Source organism: Diorhabda carinulata, chromosome 6 (genome assembly GCF_026250575.1).
Source record: "Diorhabda carinulata isolate Delta chromosome 6, icDioCari1.1, whole genome shotgun sequence".
Classification (NCBI taxonomy): domain Eukaryota; kingdom Metazoa; phylum Arthropoda; class Insecta; order Coleoptera; family Chrysomelidae; genus Diorhabda; species Diorhabda carinulata.
The window spans coordinates 26,095,577-26,115,799 of NC_079465.1; the positions used below are offsets into that span (position 1 = coordinate 26,095,577).

The window sequence follows — 20,223 nt, forward strand, 5'->3', positions numbered from 1 at the left end:
TAGAAGGCATCTAAGATATAAAACCTGTATTTTCTTTATACGAGGGCTGCTACTTAAATTTTGATATATGGCAACACTGATGTGATTATGTCAAATCTGACATAAAGTTTGACATTTTTATTGGTTAATGTATTGTCATACGTCATTTAGGAACGGTGCCGATCAACTCGCATCGACTTTTGGTTAGGTTAGGTTAAGGTCATCCTCCGAACAGACCTTGTTTGGCTCCCGACGATGTTCTCTTATACTCTTAGATTAAAAATAATTTGCGAGGTCAACGTTTCTCTACACCTGAAGAAGTAACCCTCGTATAAATCATTAGAGTGAATCGTGTTTTTTTTTTTTAAAAAAAAACTTAATGTATCTTTCATGATTTATTTCATTATTAATATATTTTTATTTTATGAAACTTATAGCAACAAGTACTTCCCTCCATATATTGACAAATGACAAGTGACGTCTATTCTCTTCTTTTTTAAATGTTACTCGTACTTGTACTGTACACACACCATTATGTCTTTTTGCTTATATCTATACACATTTTAATTGACTTAACGTACTTTCACATTTTTTAATACAAGTGAAGTAAATATTTGTAAAGGGTGAATTATTTTCATTGAAATAACCAGTTAGTTTACGTTTTTTGACTATATAACGTGTATTTTGCTGCAACTGTTGATATTTTTTATAAATTTGACTGTACTATAATATAATGGCTTGTGCCACAAAACGGTGAGTGGCTTCGTTTTACGTATATTTTGATTGATTGTGGCAGTGGTAGCGTTTCCTTTTAGACATTCTACTTGTGAAGGTGTTTTTGTTTAATCGGGTATATATATTCAAATTTCGTTAGGATGATAAGATTCTTCATTTAAATATGTTTATACGAACGTAGGATTGAAATTTTGAAAACGAAACTCGTACATTTCAAATTTTGACTATATATTTTATTAAATGAGAAGAATTTAAGAAAACGTAAAACTGTACAGGTATGTATTATCTTCAATTTCAGATGGTCTAAATCTAAACCAACTCACTGCCGATATTCTTGCCTAAATATGTCGACCATGGTGGAGCTTGAAAGTTGGATAATTTATCAATACGTGGCTACAGAATGCAGTAATTGCCTTTGTAAGTTTTAACAACAAACCGCTTCAGTATTTTATTTTAAGAAATTGTTATCTTGTGTAATGTCGACGGGAAGCTCTTAGGCCAGAATATGATCGATTAAAATTGATTAATTGTTGTCAAATTTCGGTTATAATTATTAAAACATCAAAAGAATATATTATTGAAATGAATTTGTATAATAATGAAATAAAAAGCATACTAGATATTAAAATATCAAGAAATATATTGGAAAATCGCAGATGGGATGACCTTGACATTCAAAAAGATCGAAAATTATAACTAACTTCATTATATGCGTTGAATTTAATATATTTATGAGCGAAAAGAAGAAATTCTTGATTGAATTGTAGAAAAACTGAATATAAATTAAAAAAAGATGGACTACAAAACTTTGTTTTTAATAAAAAATATAATATATGCGGGAAATTGAACATATCTAAGCAAAAAAGAAGAAATTCTTCGTTGGATTATTCCCAAGTTGAATATACATAAAAAAAGAAGACGACAGAGACAATAAAATTTGCGATTATGATTAACAAAGTAACTAAAAAGCTGAAGTATATGTACGATATAGGAAAAATATAAAAGAAGAAATTCTTCATTGGACTATAGCCCAGCGAAATATAAATAAAAAAGAAGATGATAGAGACTATAAAACCTTCTTATAAACTGAAATATCTGAGGGAAATTGAAAATATATATAAAAAAGAAGAAATTCTTCGTTGAATTATTCCCAAGCTGAGTATACATAAAAAAGAAGACGATAGTGACTATAAAATGTACGTATATGATAAAAAAGTACCTGATAAGAAACATATATGCGAGAAATTGAAAATATACGAGTAAAAGGAAGAAATTATTCATTGGAATGTGTACAAACTGAATAAACATAAAAAAAGTAGACGATAGAGGTTATAAAATGTTCGTATATTATTAAAATAAAATACCTAGCAAGCCAAAATATAAGCGGCAAATTGACAATGAAAAAGTAACAAGAAGAAATTGTTCATTGGAACATTGAAAAAGTGGATGTTAGTAAAAAAGAGGACAAAAGAGTCTAAAATTTTAATATATGATTAAAAAAGTAGCTTACTAGTTAAAATATATGCAGGAAATTGAAAATATATCAGTAAAAAGAAGAAATTATTCATTGAAATTTAGAAAAACTGAATATGATTAAAAAAGAAAACGAAAAACCTATCAAAGTTTGTATATAAATAAGGAAAGAAGACGAAAGAGCTATAAAAAGGTCGTACATGATAAAAAAAAGTATCTAACAAGCGGAAAATTAAAATTATACGAGCAAAAAAGAAGAAATTGTTCATTGGAATGAAGGTAAACTGAATATTTAAAAAACGAAGACGAACGAGATTACGTCATAATTAAATAAAACACCAACAAGTTTAAAGATAGATAGAGGAATCTTGGTAATATGAAAAAAAAAACATGAAAGAGAAAACGCATAATACAAAGTTATTAGTTTGATAAACAAATTAATTCAATTTGAAACGTTGATTTATAATTAACCTCGATTTAAATGTCAGCTGTCTAACGAAACAGCGTTGTCAAATCTAAAATCTCGAATCTTTCCTATCGTCGAAATTGATTTGTCTGACTAGCGTTCTAATCGTTTAAAATGAAATCAGTTTTGATTATTTTTCAGTTTATTAACGATCTTAATCTGGCCTAAAATTCAATTTCTGTTCACTTATCAACACTGGTATTAAATTTACGTGGTTTACGATTCACGCCAGTTTGAAATATGTTTCTCATCAAAGTATCGACTCTATTTTTTTTATTACTACTGTTCGTTTTGTTTTTATTTCTTCCCGTTTATGTTTGATCGTTTATTTACGTTCGGTTTTTGTTTTTTTATTTTTATAGGAATGTTTGCTTTTCCTGATTTTGTATCATTGAGCCTCTGTTCTAGATGTTGAATACAAGTAAGTTTTTGTTTGTAATTTTTTTTTTATTTTTAATTTTTATTTTATTATGCAAATAGATTAGAAACTATAAACGATTTAATATACGAGGTAGCATCAATTTGTCACTATAGGTCTTGGATTACGAGGTAATGTTAATTTGATTTCGAGGGTAGTTTATAAAAGTAAAACTTGGTTTATTAAAGGGGGGAGTAATTTGTAAAAATAATTAGATTACGAGGTGGATTCAGTTAGTGAGAAAAAAATTTGGTTTGAAGTAACATCGAAATGTAGGCAAATGTTTTGGATTACGGGGTGAGGTGAATTTGTAAGAAACTTGATATTACGAGGTGGAGTCAGTTTGTTGATTTACTAGGGAAAGTTAAGTTGAAAGATTACGAGGTGGAGTCTATTTTTAACAATATTCGGATTACGAGGTGGAGTCTATTTTTAACAATACTCAGATTATGAGGTGGAGTCAATATGTAAGATTACTCTGATTACGATGTATGGGCAATTGATTTAGAAGGTGGAGCAAACTAGAGAATATACTCTGATTACGAGGTGGAGTCAGTTTGTAAACATACTCAGATTACGAGGTGGAGTCAATATATAAGATTACTCTGATTACGATGTATGGGCAATTGATTTAGAAGGTGGAGCAAACTAGAGAATATACTCTGATTACGAGGTGGAGTCAGTTTGTAAGAATACTCAGATTACGAGGTGGAGTCAATATGTAAGATTACTCTGATTACGATGTATGGGCAATTGATTTAGAAGGTGGAGCAAACTAGAGAATATACTCTGATTACGAGGTGGAGTCAGTTTGTAAAAATACTCAGATTACGAGGTGGAGTCAATATATAAGATTACTCTGATTACGATGTATGGGCAATTGATTTAGAAGGTGGAGCAAACTAGAGAATATACTCTGATTACGAGGTGGAGTCAGTTTGTAAGAATACTCAGATTACGAGGTGGAGTCAATATGTAAGATTACTCTGATTACGATGTATGGGCAATTGATTTAGAAGGTGGAGCAAACTAGAGAATATACTCTGATTACGAGGTGGAGTCAGTTTGTAAGAATACTCAGATTACGAGGTGGAGGTAGTTTTTATGAATACTTAGATCGCGAGGTGGAGTCAATTTAAAAAATTAGTGAGATTACGAAATAGAGGCAGTTTATAATACGATTGGAGTTAGAAGGTGGAGTAAAATTGAGAGACTACTTAGATGACGAGGTGAGATCAATTTTTAACAATATTCAGATCACGAGGTGGAGACAAACTGTAAGATTACTCAGATTACGAGGCTGGATCAGTTTGTAATAATGCTTATAGGTGGAGGCAGTCTATAACAACACGTTTGGAATTTACGAGGTGAAGTCAATTTGTAAGAATACGACTTGTATTAAGTTGTCCATATTTATTTCTTAGTGATTTAATTGGGCGTTTTTCCAAATTGGGATATTTTCCGAAAATTGTGGAAAAATCTTCGTTGTTTTTTAAATTTGAATAGGTCAATAATAATTATGAACCGTTAAATGATTTTTGTTACATTATAAACACACTTTTGACGAGATTTACGTTGTGCGATTGACCCCAATTTTTCTCTTTTGACGAATTCAAAATATCAATTTATTATCAAGTGGGGGGAGGTTAGTTTTGTGGTTGGTTGGAAAATTCTTCTTCTTTCCACCTAAACTATCTTATTTAGTTACAAATCACTCAAAGCCGCGTCTACAATCTGAATTTCTGTAATTAGATTTTCATTAGTGCCTTATCTTAACGATATCTCTGTTTATTTGTCGTATCTTGAGAATATTTTATCTTATCTGAATTCAATATTTATAAATATATATAGTTGAGTTCGTTTAGAAAAAACTACAAATTGATGCGAAACCATCGAAAAATTTTTCTACAGCAGTAATTACGATTTGCAGTCATGACAGAAAGCGCTTTCAAGGCAAGAGACATCGGGCTTCGTGCTCAGAAAAAGATATTATCCAGAATGGCGGGAAAGAACATCGCCAAAGTGTTTATCGACGATACAACGGCTTCTTTATTGGATAACCTCTACAGACTTGCTAAACAATACGTAAGTATTTATCGAATTGTTTTACGTACATCCCCGGTAATATTTATGAAAATCAAAGTCAGAATTAACCAAAATATTGACGTATGTTTTGTTAATGTAAAAATATTTCGATATTTTGTATATTATCGCGAATTGAAAGCCGGCCCTGTTTATGGGATTTTATTACAGTATGCAGAGCAGGATTTAGGGCATCAACTCGGACAAAACCGCCTTAAAGTGAAAAATCGTTTTAGTGGCGACGTTTTGTAAATGAATTTAATAATTAAATTGAATATCAAGTTGTGAGATATGGATCTGGTGGGTTGTTAATTTTTTTTGAGGTTCGCGTGTGGTCCGTTATCTTACGGACGTTCAGTAGCATCCGGCACGTAGCTAGAATCGTAAAAAATTATCTATAGTCTTAATCAAAAAGAAGTTTTGACCTTTAATCGTGTTGGACGATAAGAGTTACGAAGAAGATATCTGCAAGGTGGGAGCCAGTGCTTATTAAAAGTTCGCTGGTATTGAAAATCGATGTTTACGTATTTTTGAATTAAATTTTTTTCGTCGATACGTCGTAATGGATTAAATTCAGACATTTATACCATAGAAACGAAAATTCAAGTCGAAACATTGGATTTTTTCCGAAAAAAGGGCTTCCAAGTAAAATTAATTAGTGTAAAGTGACAAAAATATATTAGAACCATCCAGAAATACTTTTTTTTTGAAATTTTTCAATTTAATAATTTTCGGTATTATATTTGTGCAGCATTGTATTTTTTTTAAGATCTATAAATAATTTTGAATGAATCATAGTATGAATAACAAAAATCTAGTCAACCTTGATTGTTTGAATACATTTTTTTTTCAAAGTTGTTTGAGAAAATTTAATGATTTCTGCTAATTCAGTATTAGTCCAGTCACTTGGGTCAAAAAAATAGGGTCGAGCTCGAAATGTTACATAATTAGTTATAAATTTGGAAAAAAAGTTTTATCTGGACATTGTTAAAGTCGTCTCATAATTTTCGTGTTTGCTTGTGATATTCAAGGTGAAAAGTCGAAAAAATCAGTTTGTTTTTTTTTAATAAATATCTCATTTCCTATAAAGACCAGGGTAGAAGCCTTTAAAAATAATAAAAATATGATAAAATTGAAAGGAAAAATACTTTACGGTTGACCTGAGATCGGGAAGGGAAGGGAAGGGGGGTTGAAGAATAAAAAACCATTTATCTCAATTTTCGGCAAAACTATAAGTCCTATGGAAAAAAGTCAAATAGCGAAGTTGTAGGTAATAAGAAGATCTACAACTTTTGTATTTTCAATTTTTTCACATAACCTCAAAATTTATGTGAAAAATTGATAAAACTCAGTTCTTGGTTTTTTATTTTTATCTTTTACAAAAAACATTTTTTTTTCACGAAATTTTGTGGAAAGTTTCCTTTTCATGTCCCATATACACTGTAGTTTATTCGATTTAAAATATTTATTTTTTCACGTTATTTTGACATAATATCGAAAAAACACCCCAATTTTCAAACGAAAATTCTCCCGTCAAAATATTAGCTTTTTTAAAAAAATTATTGATACTTTGGTTTGTTGATATTTTTAGTACCTAATAGTGTGAAGAAATATTATTGTCGTGATGGGTTTCAGTTGTTGATTTTGCAGTACCTAATCTGCTCTCTAAGGTTCCGAGTCATTTCCCAACGAAATTCGAACTAAAACTCAGTATTTCTTTCGAAACTCGTGGTGTTATTGTTGTTATGGGTTCCAGTTGTTAATTTTGCAGTACTTAATCTGCTCTCAAAGGTTCCAAGTCGTTTCTTAACAAAATTCGAACTAAAACTCAGTATTTCTTTCGAATCTCGTGGTATTATTGTCGTAATGGGTTCCAGTTGTTCATTTTGCAGTACTTAATCTGCTCTCAAAGGTTCCAAGTCGTTTCTTAACAAAATTCGAACTAAAACTCAGTATTTCTTTCGAATCTCGTGGTATTATTGTCGTAATGGGTTCCAGTTGTTCATTTTGCAGTACTTAATCTGCTCTCTAAGGTTCCGAGTCATTTCCCAACGAAATTCGAACTAAAACTCAGTATTTCTTTCGAATCTCGTGGTATTATTGTCGTAATGGGTTCCAGTTGTTCATTTTGCAGTACTTAATCTGCTCTCAAAGGTTCCAAGTCGTTTCTTAACAAAATTCGAACTAAAACTCAGTATTTCTTTCGAATCTCGTGGTATTATTGTCGTAATGGGTTCCAGTTGTTCATTTTGCAGTACTTAATCTGCTCTCAAAGGTTCCAAGTCGTTTCTTAACAAAATTCGAACTAAAACTCAGTATTTCTTTCGAATCTCGTGGTATTATTGTCATAATGGGTTCCAGTTGTTCATTTTGCAGTACTTAATCTGCTCTCAAAGGTTCCAAGTCGTTTCTTAACAAAATTCGAACTAAAACTCAGTATTTCTTTCGAATCTCGTGGTAATATTGTCGTAATGGGTTCCAGTTGTTCATTTTGCAGTACTTAATCTGCTCTCTAAGGTTCCGAGTCATTTCCCAACGAAATTCGAACTAAAACTCAGTATTTCTTTCGAATCTCGTGGTATTATTGTCGTAATGGGTTCCAGTTGTTCATTTTGCAGTACTTAATCTGCTCTCAAAGGTTCCAAGTCGTTTCTTAACAAAATTCGAACTAAAACTCAGTATTTCTTTCGAAACTCGTGGTATTATTGTCGTAATGGGTTCCAGTTGTTCATTTTGCAGTACTTAATCTGCTCTCAAAGGTTCCAAGTCGTTTCTTAACAAAATTCGAACTAAAACTCAGTATTTCTTTCGAAACTCGTGGTATTATTGTCGTGATGGGTTTCAGTTGTTGATTTTGCAGTACCTAATCTGCTCTCTAAGGTTCCGAGTCATTTCCCAACGAAATTCGAACTAAAACTCAGTATTTCTTTCGAAACTCGTGGTGTTATTGTTGTTATGGGTTCCAGTTGTTAATTTTGCAGTACTTAATCTGCTCTCAAAGGTTCCAAGTCGTTTCTTAACAAAATTCGAACTAAAACTCAGTATTTCTTTCGAATCTCGTGGTATTATTGTCGTAATGGGTTCCAGTTGTTCATTTTGCAGTACTTAATCTGCTCTCAAAGGTTCCAAGTCGTTTCTTAACAAAATTCGAACTAAAACTCAGTATTTCTTTCGAATCTCGTGGTATTATTGTCGTAATGGGTTCCAGTTGTTCATTTTGCAGTACTTAATCTGCTCTCAAAGGTTCCAAGTCGTTTCTTAACAAAATTCGAACTAAAACTCAGTTTTTCTTTCGAATCTCGTGGTAATATTGTCGTAATGGGTTCCAGTTGTTCATTTTGCAGTACTTAATCTGCTCTCAAAGGTTCCAAGTCGTTTCTTAACAAAATTCGAACTAAAACTCAGTATTTCTTTCGAATCTCGTGGTATTATTGTCGTAATGGGTTCCAGTTGTTCATTTTGCAGTACTTAATCTGCTCTCAAAGGTTCCAAGTCGTTTCTTAACAAAATTCGAACTAAAACTCAGTATTTCTTTCGAATCTCGTGGTATTATTGTCGTAATGGGTTCCAGTTGTTCATTTTGCAGTACTTAATCTGCTCTCAAAGGTTCCAAGTCGTTTCTTAACAAAATTCGAACTAAAACTCAGTATTTCTTTCGAATCTCGTGGTAATATTGTCGTAATGGGTTCCAGTTGTTCATTTTGCAGTACTTAATCTGCTCTCTAAGGTTCCGAGTCATTTCCCAACGAAATTCGAACTAAAACTCAGTATTTCTTTCGAATCTCGTGGTATTATTGTCGTAATGGGTTCCAGTTGTTCATTTTGCAGTACTTAATCTGCTCTCAAAGGTTCCAAGTCGTTTCTTAACAAAATTCGAACTAAAACTCAGTATTTCTTTCGAATCTCGTGGTAATATTGTCGTAATGGGTTCCAGTTGTTCATTTTGCAGTACTTAATCTGCTCTCAAAGGTTCCGAGTCATTTCCCAACGAAATTCGAACTAAAACTCAGTATTTCTTTCGAATCTCGTGGTATTATTGTCGTAATGGGTTCCAATTGCTCATTTTGCAGTACCTAATCTGCTCTCCAAGTTTCCAAGTCGTTTTTTAACGAAATTCGAACTAAAACTCAGTATTTCTTTCGAATCTCGTGGTATTATTGTCGTAATGGGTTCCAGTTGTTCATTTTGCAGTACTTAATCTACTCTCAAAGGTTCCAAGTCGTTTCTTAACAAAATTCGAACTAAAACTCAGTATTTCTTTCGAATCTCGTGGTATTATTGTCGTAATGGGTTCCAGTTGTTCATTTTGCAGTACTTAATCTACTCTCAAAGGTTCCAAGTCGTTTCTTAACAAAATTCGAACTAAAACTCAGTATTTCTTTCGAATCTCGTGGTAATATTGTCGTAATGGGTTCCAGTTGTTCATTTTGCAGTACTTAATCTGCTCTCTAAGGTTCCGAGTCATTTCCCAACGAAATTCGAACTAAAACTCAGTATTTCTTTCGAATCTCGTGGTATTATTGTCGTAATGGGTTCCAGTTGTTCATTTTGCAGTACTTAATCTGCTCTCAAAGGTTCCAAGTCGTTTCTTAACAAAATTCGAACTAAAACTCAGTATTTCTTTCGAATCTCGTGGTAATATTGTCGTAATGGGTTCCAGTTGTTCATTTTGCAGTACTTAATCTGCTCTCAAAGGTTCCGAGTCATTTCCCAACGAAATTCGAACTAAAACTCAGTATTTCTTTCGAATCTCGTGGTATTATTGTCGTAATGGGTTCCAATTGCTCATTTTGCAGTACCTAATCTGCTCTCCAAGTTTCCAAGTCGTTTTTTAACGAAATTCGAACTAAAACTCAGTATTTCTTTCGAATCTCGTGGTATTATTGTCGTAATGGGTTCCAGTTGTTCATTTTGCAGTACTTAATCTACTCTCAAAGGTTCCAAGTCGTTTCTTAACAAAATTCGAACTAAAACTCAGTGTTTCTTTCGAATTTCGTGGTACTATTGTCGTGATGGGTTCTTTGCAGTACCTAATTTGCTCTCAAAGATTTCCAAGTCGTTTCCTAACAAAATTCGAACTAAAACTCATTATTTCTTTCGAAACTCGTGGTATTATTGTCGTAATGGGTTCCAATTGCTCATTTTGCAGTACCTAATCTGCTCTCCAAGTTTCCAAGTCGTTTTTTAACGAAATTCGAACTAAAACTCAGTATTTCTTTCGAATCTCGTGGTATTATTGTCGTAATGGGTTCCAGTTGTTCATTTTGCAGTACTTAATCTGCTCTCAAAGGTTCCAAGTCGTTTCTTAACAAAATTCGAACTAAAACTCAGTGTTTCTTTCGAATTTCGTGGTACTATTGTCGTGATATGTTCCAGTTGTTTAGTTTGCAGTACCTAATCTGCTCTTTAAGGTTCCAAGTCGTTTTTTAACGAAATTCGAACTAAAACTCAGTATTTCTTCCGAAACTCGTGGTATTATTGTCGTAATGGGTTCCAATTGTTAATTTTGCAGTACCTAATCTGCTCTCAAAGGTTCCGAGTCATTTCCCAACGAAATTCGAACTAAAACTCAGTATTTCTTTCGAATCTCGTGGTACTATTATCGTGATGGGTTCCAGAAACTTATTTCCTAGTATCCAATCCCATTTATTAATCAAGCACTCTCTGCCTTGTATCTCAAAAACGATTCAGTATATGATTTTTAACACAATATTGTAGAAAATTTTAATCTCTACAATTTTTATAATAAATGTCATTAGAACGATAGAATACGACTCGACTATATAATTAGTCATTTTCAAAACGAGTTTATAAACTAAATTGGTTTCCGTATATTTAAATTGATGATATAATGACGTACTTCCTGTGATAAACCGTTATCAGTTATTTTATCTATACTGTCTAATGTGAGTTTCATTTATTTTTAATTACCATGAAAATAAAACGGTTTTTAATGATTCTATTAACGATTGACGTCCGTATTCATTTTCAAATTATTGAAAAAAAGTCCCCCTTAAACTACTGGTACTTTACCAGATTAGAACGAATTACGAAAAAGAGTTTTGAAAAACTATTTTGATAGTCGCCCATTCCGGCTCTGTGGATTCACTCTCCGACCTCCCACAGCTTCTCGATCGCTTCTCTCACTATTCTATTCCACTATTTCCTATCCTTCACGGCTTGCCACTTTCCGTATATGTCCAAACAATTTTTAACCCGTCCTATGTCAAAATTTTTGCCTTAGAGTTGTTCATCATCATTTTTACCAATTTAATAAGCTTAAGAGATCACCTGCTCTAAGCGTTTCCTGTTGACGCTATCAAAAGTCTTCTAAAAGTCCACAAACATCACATTCAGGTCCATTTGGCGTTCATAGAACTTCTATGTACAGCTCGGAAACCCTACTAATAATCTTAGTTCCCTTTTCAATGATTCCCACTCTCATAAGAGTGTTTAGGAGTGTTGTTGATCTATAACTGTCGCAGATTGGGGTCTCCTTTTTATTATCAGTCCCATATTCCTTTCCATGGACACATTTTTCCTTTCATCTAGTCCTGGTGCTTTCCTCGGTCGCACAACTACTTCAAGTTATTTTTCTATTGGTAGATACAGATTTTTATATTTTGTTGTAGTCAAATAACAAAAAAGAAGCCGAAAAACTCATCAAGAACATCATAAAAATCGTAATAAAACTCGGGGTATTGCACCGCAACAATATGTTCACCGAAGAAGAATTAAAACAAGCGGAAAAGTTTAAGAATAAATTCCGATTGGCCGGTATGGCGATAATATCGTTTTACGAAGTGGATTTCAGCTACGACAGAAATTATATCGTCCACGCATTCACCGAAAGTCAAAAGTGCCTCGAAACGATCGTTTCCAAACATCTAACAGATAAATCTGTATCTAGAATAGAAAGCGTATTTTCGTTTTTCGGTAACGATCAATTTTTGGATTCGGTATTTAAAAGTAATTCCGAATATAGGGAAGCACTCGGTAGGGTCGTCGCCGATTTGAATAAGGCCATTGAAAATGGGGATCTTTAGTCCGGTTATGTGATTTCGAATTGTGATTTTAGTTTTAATTGTTTGACAAACTTTATATTTGGTCGGTAGGCAATCAACGTGACATTTCAGAAGGGAAAAATCAAAATTTGGACTGTTGAAAACTTTTTGATCTTCACTCGTAGCAAAAGAGCTTGAATGACTTGTAATATTCGGCTTGATTCAATCGAATTTACACTTTTAGTGGGATCTATATTTGATTGTAAATTTTATATGAACTAAAAAAAGTTCTGAAAACTTTTCGATCACCACTCGTAGCAAAATGTTTAAAATTTATTTGGAATTGAGAAACGTTATTTTCTCTAAGCTTATCTTGAAAAAGGCGAACATTTTTTTATTACCACCCGTACTAATAGAGTTCTAATTGGTTTCGAAAATAACAATTTTTGAGTGGCGGTTGCATTATAAAAGTTGTGAAAACTTTGATCACCACCCGTAACAAAAATTTTCTTGAAAATGGAATTACTGGAGTGATTTTTTAGATATTCGACTTAATTTTACTGAATTTACTTTTTTAGTGAAATCTATATTCACTTACGAATTTTATATGCATTAAAATAGTCCTAAAACTTTTTGATCACCACCTGTAGCAAAATGTTTAAAATTTATTTCTTCTTTTTCATTGGATTTTTAATTCTGCTGAGAACCGTTATTTGCTTTAAGTACAACAAAGTTTATCTTGAAAAGGGCAAACACTTTTCGATTATCACCCGTACTAATATAGTTCAAAATATTTCGAAAATGGCATTTCTGGAGTGACTGTTGTTATATTCAGCTTCATTTTACTGAACTTACACTTTTATTGATAGCTGTTAGTTTCTGGTTGTTGTCATAACAAATTTTGTATCCACTTAAACAATTTTTTTCACACTACTCGTATTAATAAAGTTGAAAAGTTATTTCGATAATGACATTTCTCAAGTGATTTGTGTGATATTCAGCTTTATTTTAGTTGATTTACACTTTTTTTGAGAGATATTAGTTGCTGGTTTCATTAATAAATTTTAGATCCACTAAAACAATTTTGTATCATCGCCCGTACTAATAGAGTTCAAAATAACTTCGATAATGACATTTCCTTAGTGATTTTTGTGATTTCAGCTTTATTTTAGTTAATTTAAACTATTATGAGGGTTATTAGTTGCCAGTTATAATTAACAATTTTTTATCACTATCTGTACTAATATAGTTCAAAATTACTTCAAAAATAACGTTTCTTGATTCACGCTTTTTTGAAGCTTTTGGATGCTAGTTTCATTCAACATTCAACAAAAATGACATTTTTTAACTAACTGTAATGATATTTAGTCCCATTTCACCGTATTTACACTTTAATAGAAGACTATTAATCGCTGGTTTTAATTATGACTTATATTTTTGTTCAACGCCCGTGCTAATAAAATTCAAAATTATTTCTGAAATATCTGTTATAGTATTCAAATTTTATTTTTCTTAGAATTAGCAGTGAAATTAGAACCGTTTATTGCCTACAACATATTGTTGAAGATTTCTATCGTTTTTTTATTATTAGCCAACTTGACGCTTTTGCAAACTGAATTATTTACTAAAATGACGATCTTTTCAACACTAGTTCAAAATTAGTGAGTCTGATTTTATAAGAAAAAATACAATAGTTAATGGTACTTTTTTTAAATTTTTTTCGGGTTATTTTACCAAACAAAACCGTATAAACTGAAATCTTTTGTTTACGAAACTTTGACATCTTAAACAAATCTTCTTTCACGAACGTAAACTGGCCACTGTCAATAAAGAACTACTAACCAAATAGAGGCCACTTTACATTGACGCGTAAAGCTTTTAGTAGCGACTGAATACACTGAGAAAAGTTTTCAATAAGAACATTATAATAAAATGTGTTAAAGTGCGTAAATAACTATGAAGTATTTAATTTTCGATCGTAAAATATGAAAATTGTTTATAACACATCGAACGTTCATCCATCTTTAATAAATTTCCTTGATAGAAACGAAATTAGAAAATATTTTTTATGCAGGTGGTTTTCTCAGTGTACTATCTTATAAATTATCGAATCACTTTACGATTTTAATTTTTTTGAGGTTAGTTGAGTAAATTTGATAAAATACTGTCACTATTAAATATTATAACCATTTTTTATTGTATAAATATTAAAATTATTAAAAAATGAAATTTTATTTCAAACTGGATCTCTCTAAATGCTCTCTTCGACATTCTAATGAGGTTAATTGGTTTGCGTTAGCATTCAAGTTGCAACATTATGTATCATATTTTGAATTTTGCTTTTTATCATATTTGAACGATGAATTTTGTAATATGTGCATGTATATACAAAAAAATATATTACTCAGAAAGTATTTATATTAAAAAAAAAACGATTACAGCTTTCGCAAAGGATAAAAATGATATTAGAACGTCTTCTATCACATTAAAAGTATGTTGCAATAAATTCATGACCACGGCATATTCTAAAAAGCAAATAGTATCATAGAGGTATATATATGAAAAAATGTAACATCACTGTTTTACGGAGTAGAGCACATAACACACCCCACTTCAATATTTAGCTGTTCCAAGGTACACGTCATTTGTCAAATCTATGACGTCACAACATATGCGTTGCTTTATTTATAAAAAGTGTGACTAACTAAGAAAAACACATTTTTTTGCTAAAAATCAATGTTGTTCATCAATATAATCTCCTTCAAGAGCAATACAATAATTCCAACACTTGTCTAACTTCTCGATGCAGTTCTTGTGGAAGGATTTGTCTTTTGCCTCGAAATAGGCTTCAGTTTTAGCAATTGCTTCTTCATTTGAGCTGAATTTCTTACCTTCGAGCATTTTTTTGAGAACAATAGTCACTGGTGGCCAGATCTGGACCATACGGTGGATGAGAAAGCACTTCGAAATATACTTACGTACATATGAGACCGTTTTTCCTTGATTTTTGCATTCAAACCACAGGAGATTGACGCAGTAGTAATGAAAGGTTTCGCGTGTCCATGACTTGTTCAGATTCAGTGGTGGATCCATGTTTCATCCATTACCACATATCGATAGCTCCACTTAAAAGGCTGTCACTTTTTTCTGACTAATCGAAATGTCATGAAATTTCACACATAGTTTTTTGAAAGTTGGTACTTCACAAACGTCATATGGTTTTGACAATGGCAGCGCCATCTATGTGTCAGTCATACGACTTATTGAGTGATGTAATACGACTAGAATATGGATAAACTTGAATACTCCATCTAAAGATGACCAATATATGCAACCTTTTTTATTTTGTTGTCGTTTTAAACATCAACGTTGTCGTGTTTGTGTAGTTTAGTGAATAATGCTAAATATTGAGGTGAATCACCCTGTATATAAGATATTTAACTATATATAAAGTGGTTGAATAGAATGTATAAAATCAGAGCTATGGACAATGGACCAAATGTGCGGGTACTTTTTTTACAAAGTTCTAGAGAACGGATTTTTTTTTTAAATATGTCTCATGAATGTAAATCCAAGTGGGCGTAATCGAATATCTCGCGAACCGCGCATCGTACGACAAAAATGGCGAAGATCATTTATATACATAATAATTTTTCCCAACTTTTTTATTTGAAATTTTTTTTTGTATAACGCATAGTTTTTTAATTATAGCGCTCCAAACTTTGTACAATATTTAATTTATCATGAACCGTTAACTATATATTTAGCAAAAACCATATTTTAAGAAGTTTGGAGCGCTATAATTAAAAAACTATGCGTTATACAAAAAAAAAATTCAAATAAAAAAGTTTGGTAAAATTATTATCTATATAAATGATCTTCGCCATTTTTGTCGTACGATGCGCGGTTCGCGAGATATTCGTGCTTTGACGTTGTTTTTTTTTATACGAGTCACTGGAATCCGATAGTAAAACTGATGTCGCCAATGAATTTCTCGTCCCCGGAAACCCCTTGTCTCAGATTTTCAGTTAAATTGCCGGACAAAATTTCACGACTCCTCCTCAGTGGGTCATGATGAAATTTTCTATTTTGACCACCAAAACCTGGCTTTGGAAAATTTTGATTATCGGAACCGTTCTCCTGACTGAATTTTACCCTCACCCTCAACAATTTACATGCAAATTGGAGCATGAGTTGACTTTTTGAATGGGAAGGAGGTGAAACTTGGACTCATAAAAAATCTTGATGGGGCAGGGGGTCGGACCCGCACCTAGTAATACGTTGTAATGGACAGTATGAATTATTTGACCAAAAAAATCATGCCTCCCCCCCAAGCAAAATTTTGTCCCCTTTACCAGATCGAAAATGAAAGAACACACATTTTTAATATACGAGATACGGAAAATCTGCATGAGAACAAAAATGTAGAAAACATCAAGTTACGTACATAGGTGTCTCCCATGATTACCCTCGAAATTACGAGAATTCAATTTCAAAAACCTTTTTTGTGTGATTTTGTATAAAACAACAAAAATAAAATAATTCTCCTCTAGCGATTGTTATAAATAACTTTATCCATCGAGGCCAAAATGTGACGTCACAAATGGCGTCAAATTTTGAGGTTAAAATTTTTTTTCCGCCTCTGTAGCTTTATACACGATGCGCATATACCTAACAACACTATTACGACCCACCCGGTGCAATTCGGTGATACTTCTGGGGGAAGGGGGATATTTGGAGCCCAATTCAATTATAGTCATTCCAAATCCGAAAATTACGGCTCCAAAGTTCAATAATTAGTGATTCCTGGACGCCTCCCAAAGTGAGGGGAAAGTAGAGCTGCCATACTTAATCATACATCAATGACTAGGGTATATAAAGACGTGACCTAATAACGTCTTAAAATTCAGGAAAAAGCAAACTTTTCCCATGATTCCTCACAAATATTATTAGTAGAATTATGGATATTTTTTTTGTCTTCAAAAAGTACTACTGGACACACTGTTTACACTGTTTCGATAACCAAGTTATCATCTTCAGACACTGTTTACCTTCAGCCTCTGAAGACCACTTCAGACACTGTTGGGGTAAACAGTGTGTTCGGTATGAATGTCACCAACGGTTGCAAAAAATCCAACTCGGTTCAAAACGTACTTTCCGTTTCTTTGGTATTGCGTAAGCTAAAAAAGTTGTACCTAGTCAAGTGCTGTATTCCGATTTTTGGCTTCATTTTCCAAATATCCAAATTGCTCTGTTTTTATATATTTTCGCTACTTTGAAACTATACAATTAGTAAATAATTAAGTGTTGTGGTAATTGTACATATGACAGATATTACATATCTTTAATATACCTATCGCATGAAATATTTAGATTACAGAATATTTTTGCACCGGATTATAAAATCTCTAATGAAGTATATTGTGACTAAAATGCTCTCAAAGAGGTTGTCTTATACTCTAAAATAAAATAAAAATTACTGCGGTTGTCTTAGTACCACTATAAAGTGCCATATTGTTTTTCCAAATTCGTCCTTATCGTTAGACAACGTACGTCGCTAGATAAATAAGTAAAAATTTATTGCTGCCGTTTTCAGATAATCATTTCCTTTTCCCAACTTACTAAAATTAGTAGAAAAAAAATTATTTCTCTTATTATTATATCTCAACCCTTTCGAGACGACACTTTTATCATATAAGTAGACGAGCGTTTCGATATTAGCCCAGAGACGGACGACGGAAAAATCAGACAGTTAAAAAAAGTTTTATTATTATTTAAATGTTTAAAAATATCAAAAAATTTTAATTGTGTGATGTCTCAAAGCTAGGAACTATGAATAACCCTACATTGACAGTCCTGACACATATATCGCGACTCTCTTCTAAAGCCGGTACACGATGCACCCACATTCACCTTTCAACGTACGGTTGACCATTGGACGAAGGCTGGAACCTTGTCTAAAGAAATGAAATACGCGCAAGAGGATAAGAAGTTTGTGTAGTTGTACCACAAGTGTTGGTTCTAACTTCGGTTCAATGTTAATTACTCAATTTTCCATGGCCAACGTTGGAAGCAAAGCATTCGTCGAATGACATGCGCATTAGGACTCCACGATGCGTCCAACGTTGGAAGCATTGGACGCTTCGTGTGCTACCGGCTTAACACTTACATCTACCTACCAACCTATCGATTACACTAACGTTCGTCGAGTATTTCCGGCGGGGTCATACTTTTCCGACAATCCCTCCAACCCAAGTCCAAGTAAGGAGGGAGTAACTCGACGATGGTGTCGGACTTAAACGACAACCGTTTGGAGGTTATGTTAAAGTCTGAGAAACAAATTATGAGAAACCGGATGTAGTAGTAGTCCGTCGCGAATTGGTTAATACAGTTTATTATTTAGATGATGTTATAAATAAAAACGATTTTTTCCCCGCCTACCTCGTGATAATATAATTCCAATTTCGGTATTTATACAACCTTCAATGACATTCGAAATGTATTTTTACTTAACTAACAATCACAGATATGAACCAGCGACTTATATAAAACACAAAGGATTAAATTGTGATTGTTGTGGTAGTAAATGTTTACTATAATTTAAATTTTGACCAAAATTATGAAATGACAAAAAAATAACTAGAACTGAGTTGTATTATTTATTTATTTTAAATATTAATTTTGTATTTTTTCTTACAGTCTATTTCACTACAATTTCTCCCCCTGTATATCAAATATATTCATAAAGAGGTCTAAAAAATCACAAGTTTTTTAAATAAATCATCATAGATTATTATTCTCCAATTAGAAGGCAGGTAAAATTTTGAAAAGCTCGAATTTCTTGCAACAATTATTGGGTACACATTTGTACAATGAAATTTTGATTATTTATATGAAAAATGGTGATTTTTTAAACCTTTTTAATATATAAACTTTGAACTATCATTACTAGTCTTAACCTTGTCTATTTATTTTGATTTTTTTTTTAAATATATAAAGATTTAGGTTCTGAAAAGTGATATTTAATATTTTAAGGGTACTTAAAACAATATCTATTTACATATATATAGTATATATATATAGCAATATTTTATCACTATTTTCAGCAAAGGGCACAAACAACTAGAACCAAAAATGTAATAATAGATTTTTATTTAGTAATTAATGTTATTAGAATCATTCAAATCATCATCAATAAACACATACCAAAATTATTGAAATAATTCAACAATTATGTTGAAAAATGTAACAATACAAAAGATCGGTAAACTGAAAATTTCACAATACTGAAAAGTAACTGCAACTAGTCTTTTTATTATAAAGAAATTTTCCATATATGGAAAAAAATTGATGAAGATTTGAATGAATTAATATTTATTTAAACCATGACATTTTTTGTATATTAATTGTAGATCTCGGAATGTGTTAGATATATTTTGGTGTTTTCTATGTATAATTGTTTACAGATGTTAATAAAAGTTGGTAAACTATTGATTTGTTTTCATTATTCATACCCTATTTAGTAGTAAATTGCATAATAAACTATGAAAATTGAGCACCAGAAACACAGACATCTGAGGAATGGGAGAAAACAAGAAATTGGTTGTCCTATCATGAGTTTTAGCAATATACTACCAAATATCACTTTCCATATCAAGCATTCCAATCATATTCCATGTATAACCTGCCAAAGTCATCACAATAATTGTTAATATCCCATGATAAATCAAACAAACTAGCCAAATTTGATTGTATATTTTGATAAGGACAACACTAAAATTAGGAAGTACGTCAGAGAGATGAAAGAAAACAAGAAATTGGTCGTCCTATTATTAATTTTAGCAGTATACTACCAGAAGCACATTAGAATGAACCAGATATCACTTTCCATATCACACATCCCAATCATATTTCATTTATAACCTGCTAGAAATAAAAAATCATGTCCTACATTAGCACAAAGAGGTATAAAAACAATATCACAATGAGAAAGCTAAAAATTGGTCATCCTATAATATTTATAGCCGATTACAGTACTTTAACATGCAATTTCCACACCCTGTATA

The 20,223-nt window shown here is 32.0% G+C and overlaps 1 protein-coding gene across 5 annotated transcripts in view; it reads left to right on the plus strand.

Moving 5' to 3' along the window:
• The window catches only part of LOC130895749 (tumor necrosis factor alpha-induced protein 8-like protein), a 29,303-nt gene extending 9,655 nt beyond the window's left edge, over positions 1 to 19,648 (plus strand). For 2 of the 5 annotated variants that reach the window (XM_057803288.1, XM_057803289.1), the window contains 4 exons: positions 1,013 to 1,131; positions 3,016 to 3,074; positions 5,002 to 5,156; positions 11,786 to 19,648. In XM_057803288.1, the coding sequence (XP_057659271.1) occupies positions 3,062 to 3,074; positions 5,002 to 5,156; positions 11,786 to 12,199 (582 nt within the window). In that variant the 5' untranslated portion in view covers positions 1,013 to 1,131; positions 3,016 to 3,061 and the 3' untranslated portion in view covers positions 12,200 to 19,648. Of the gene's footprint in view, positions 1 to 794; positions 830 to 1,012; positions 1,132 to 3,015; positions 3,075 to 5,001; positions 5,157 to 11,785 lie in introns of those variants that run through there. The other 3 variants (XM_057803285.1, XM_057803286.1, XM_057803287.1) reach the window with 2 other exon arrangements.
• Positions 19,649 to 20,223: the final 575 nt, after the last annotated feature.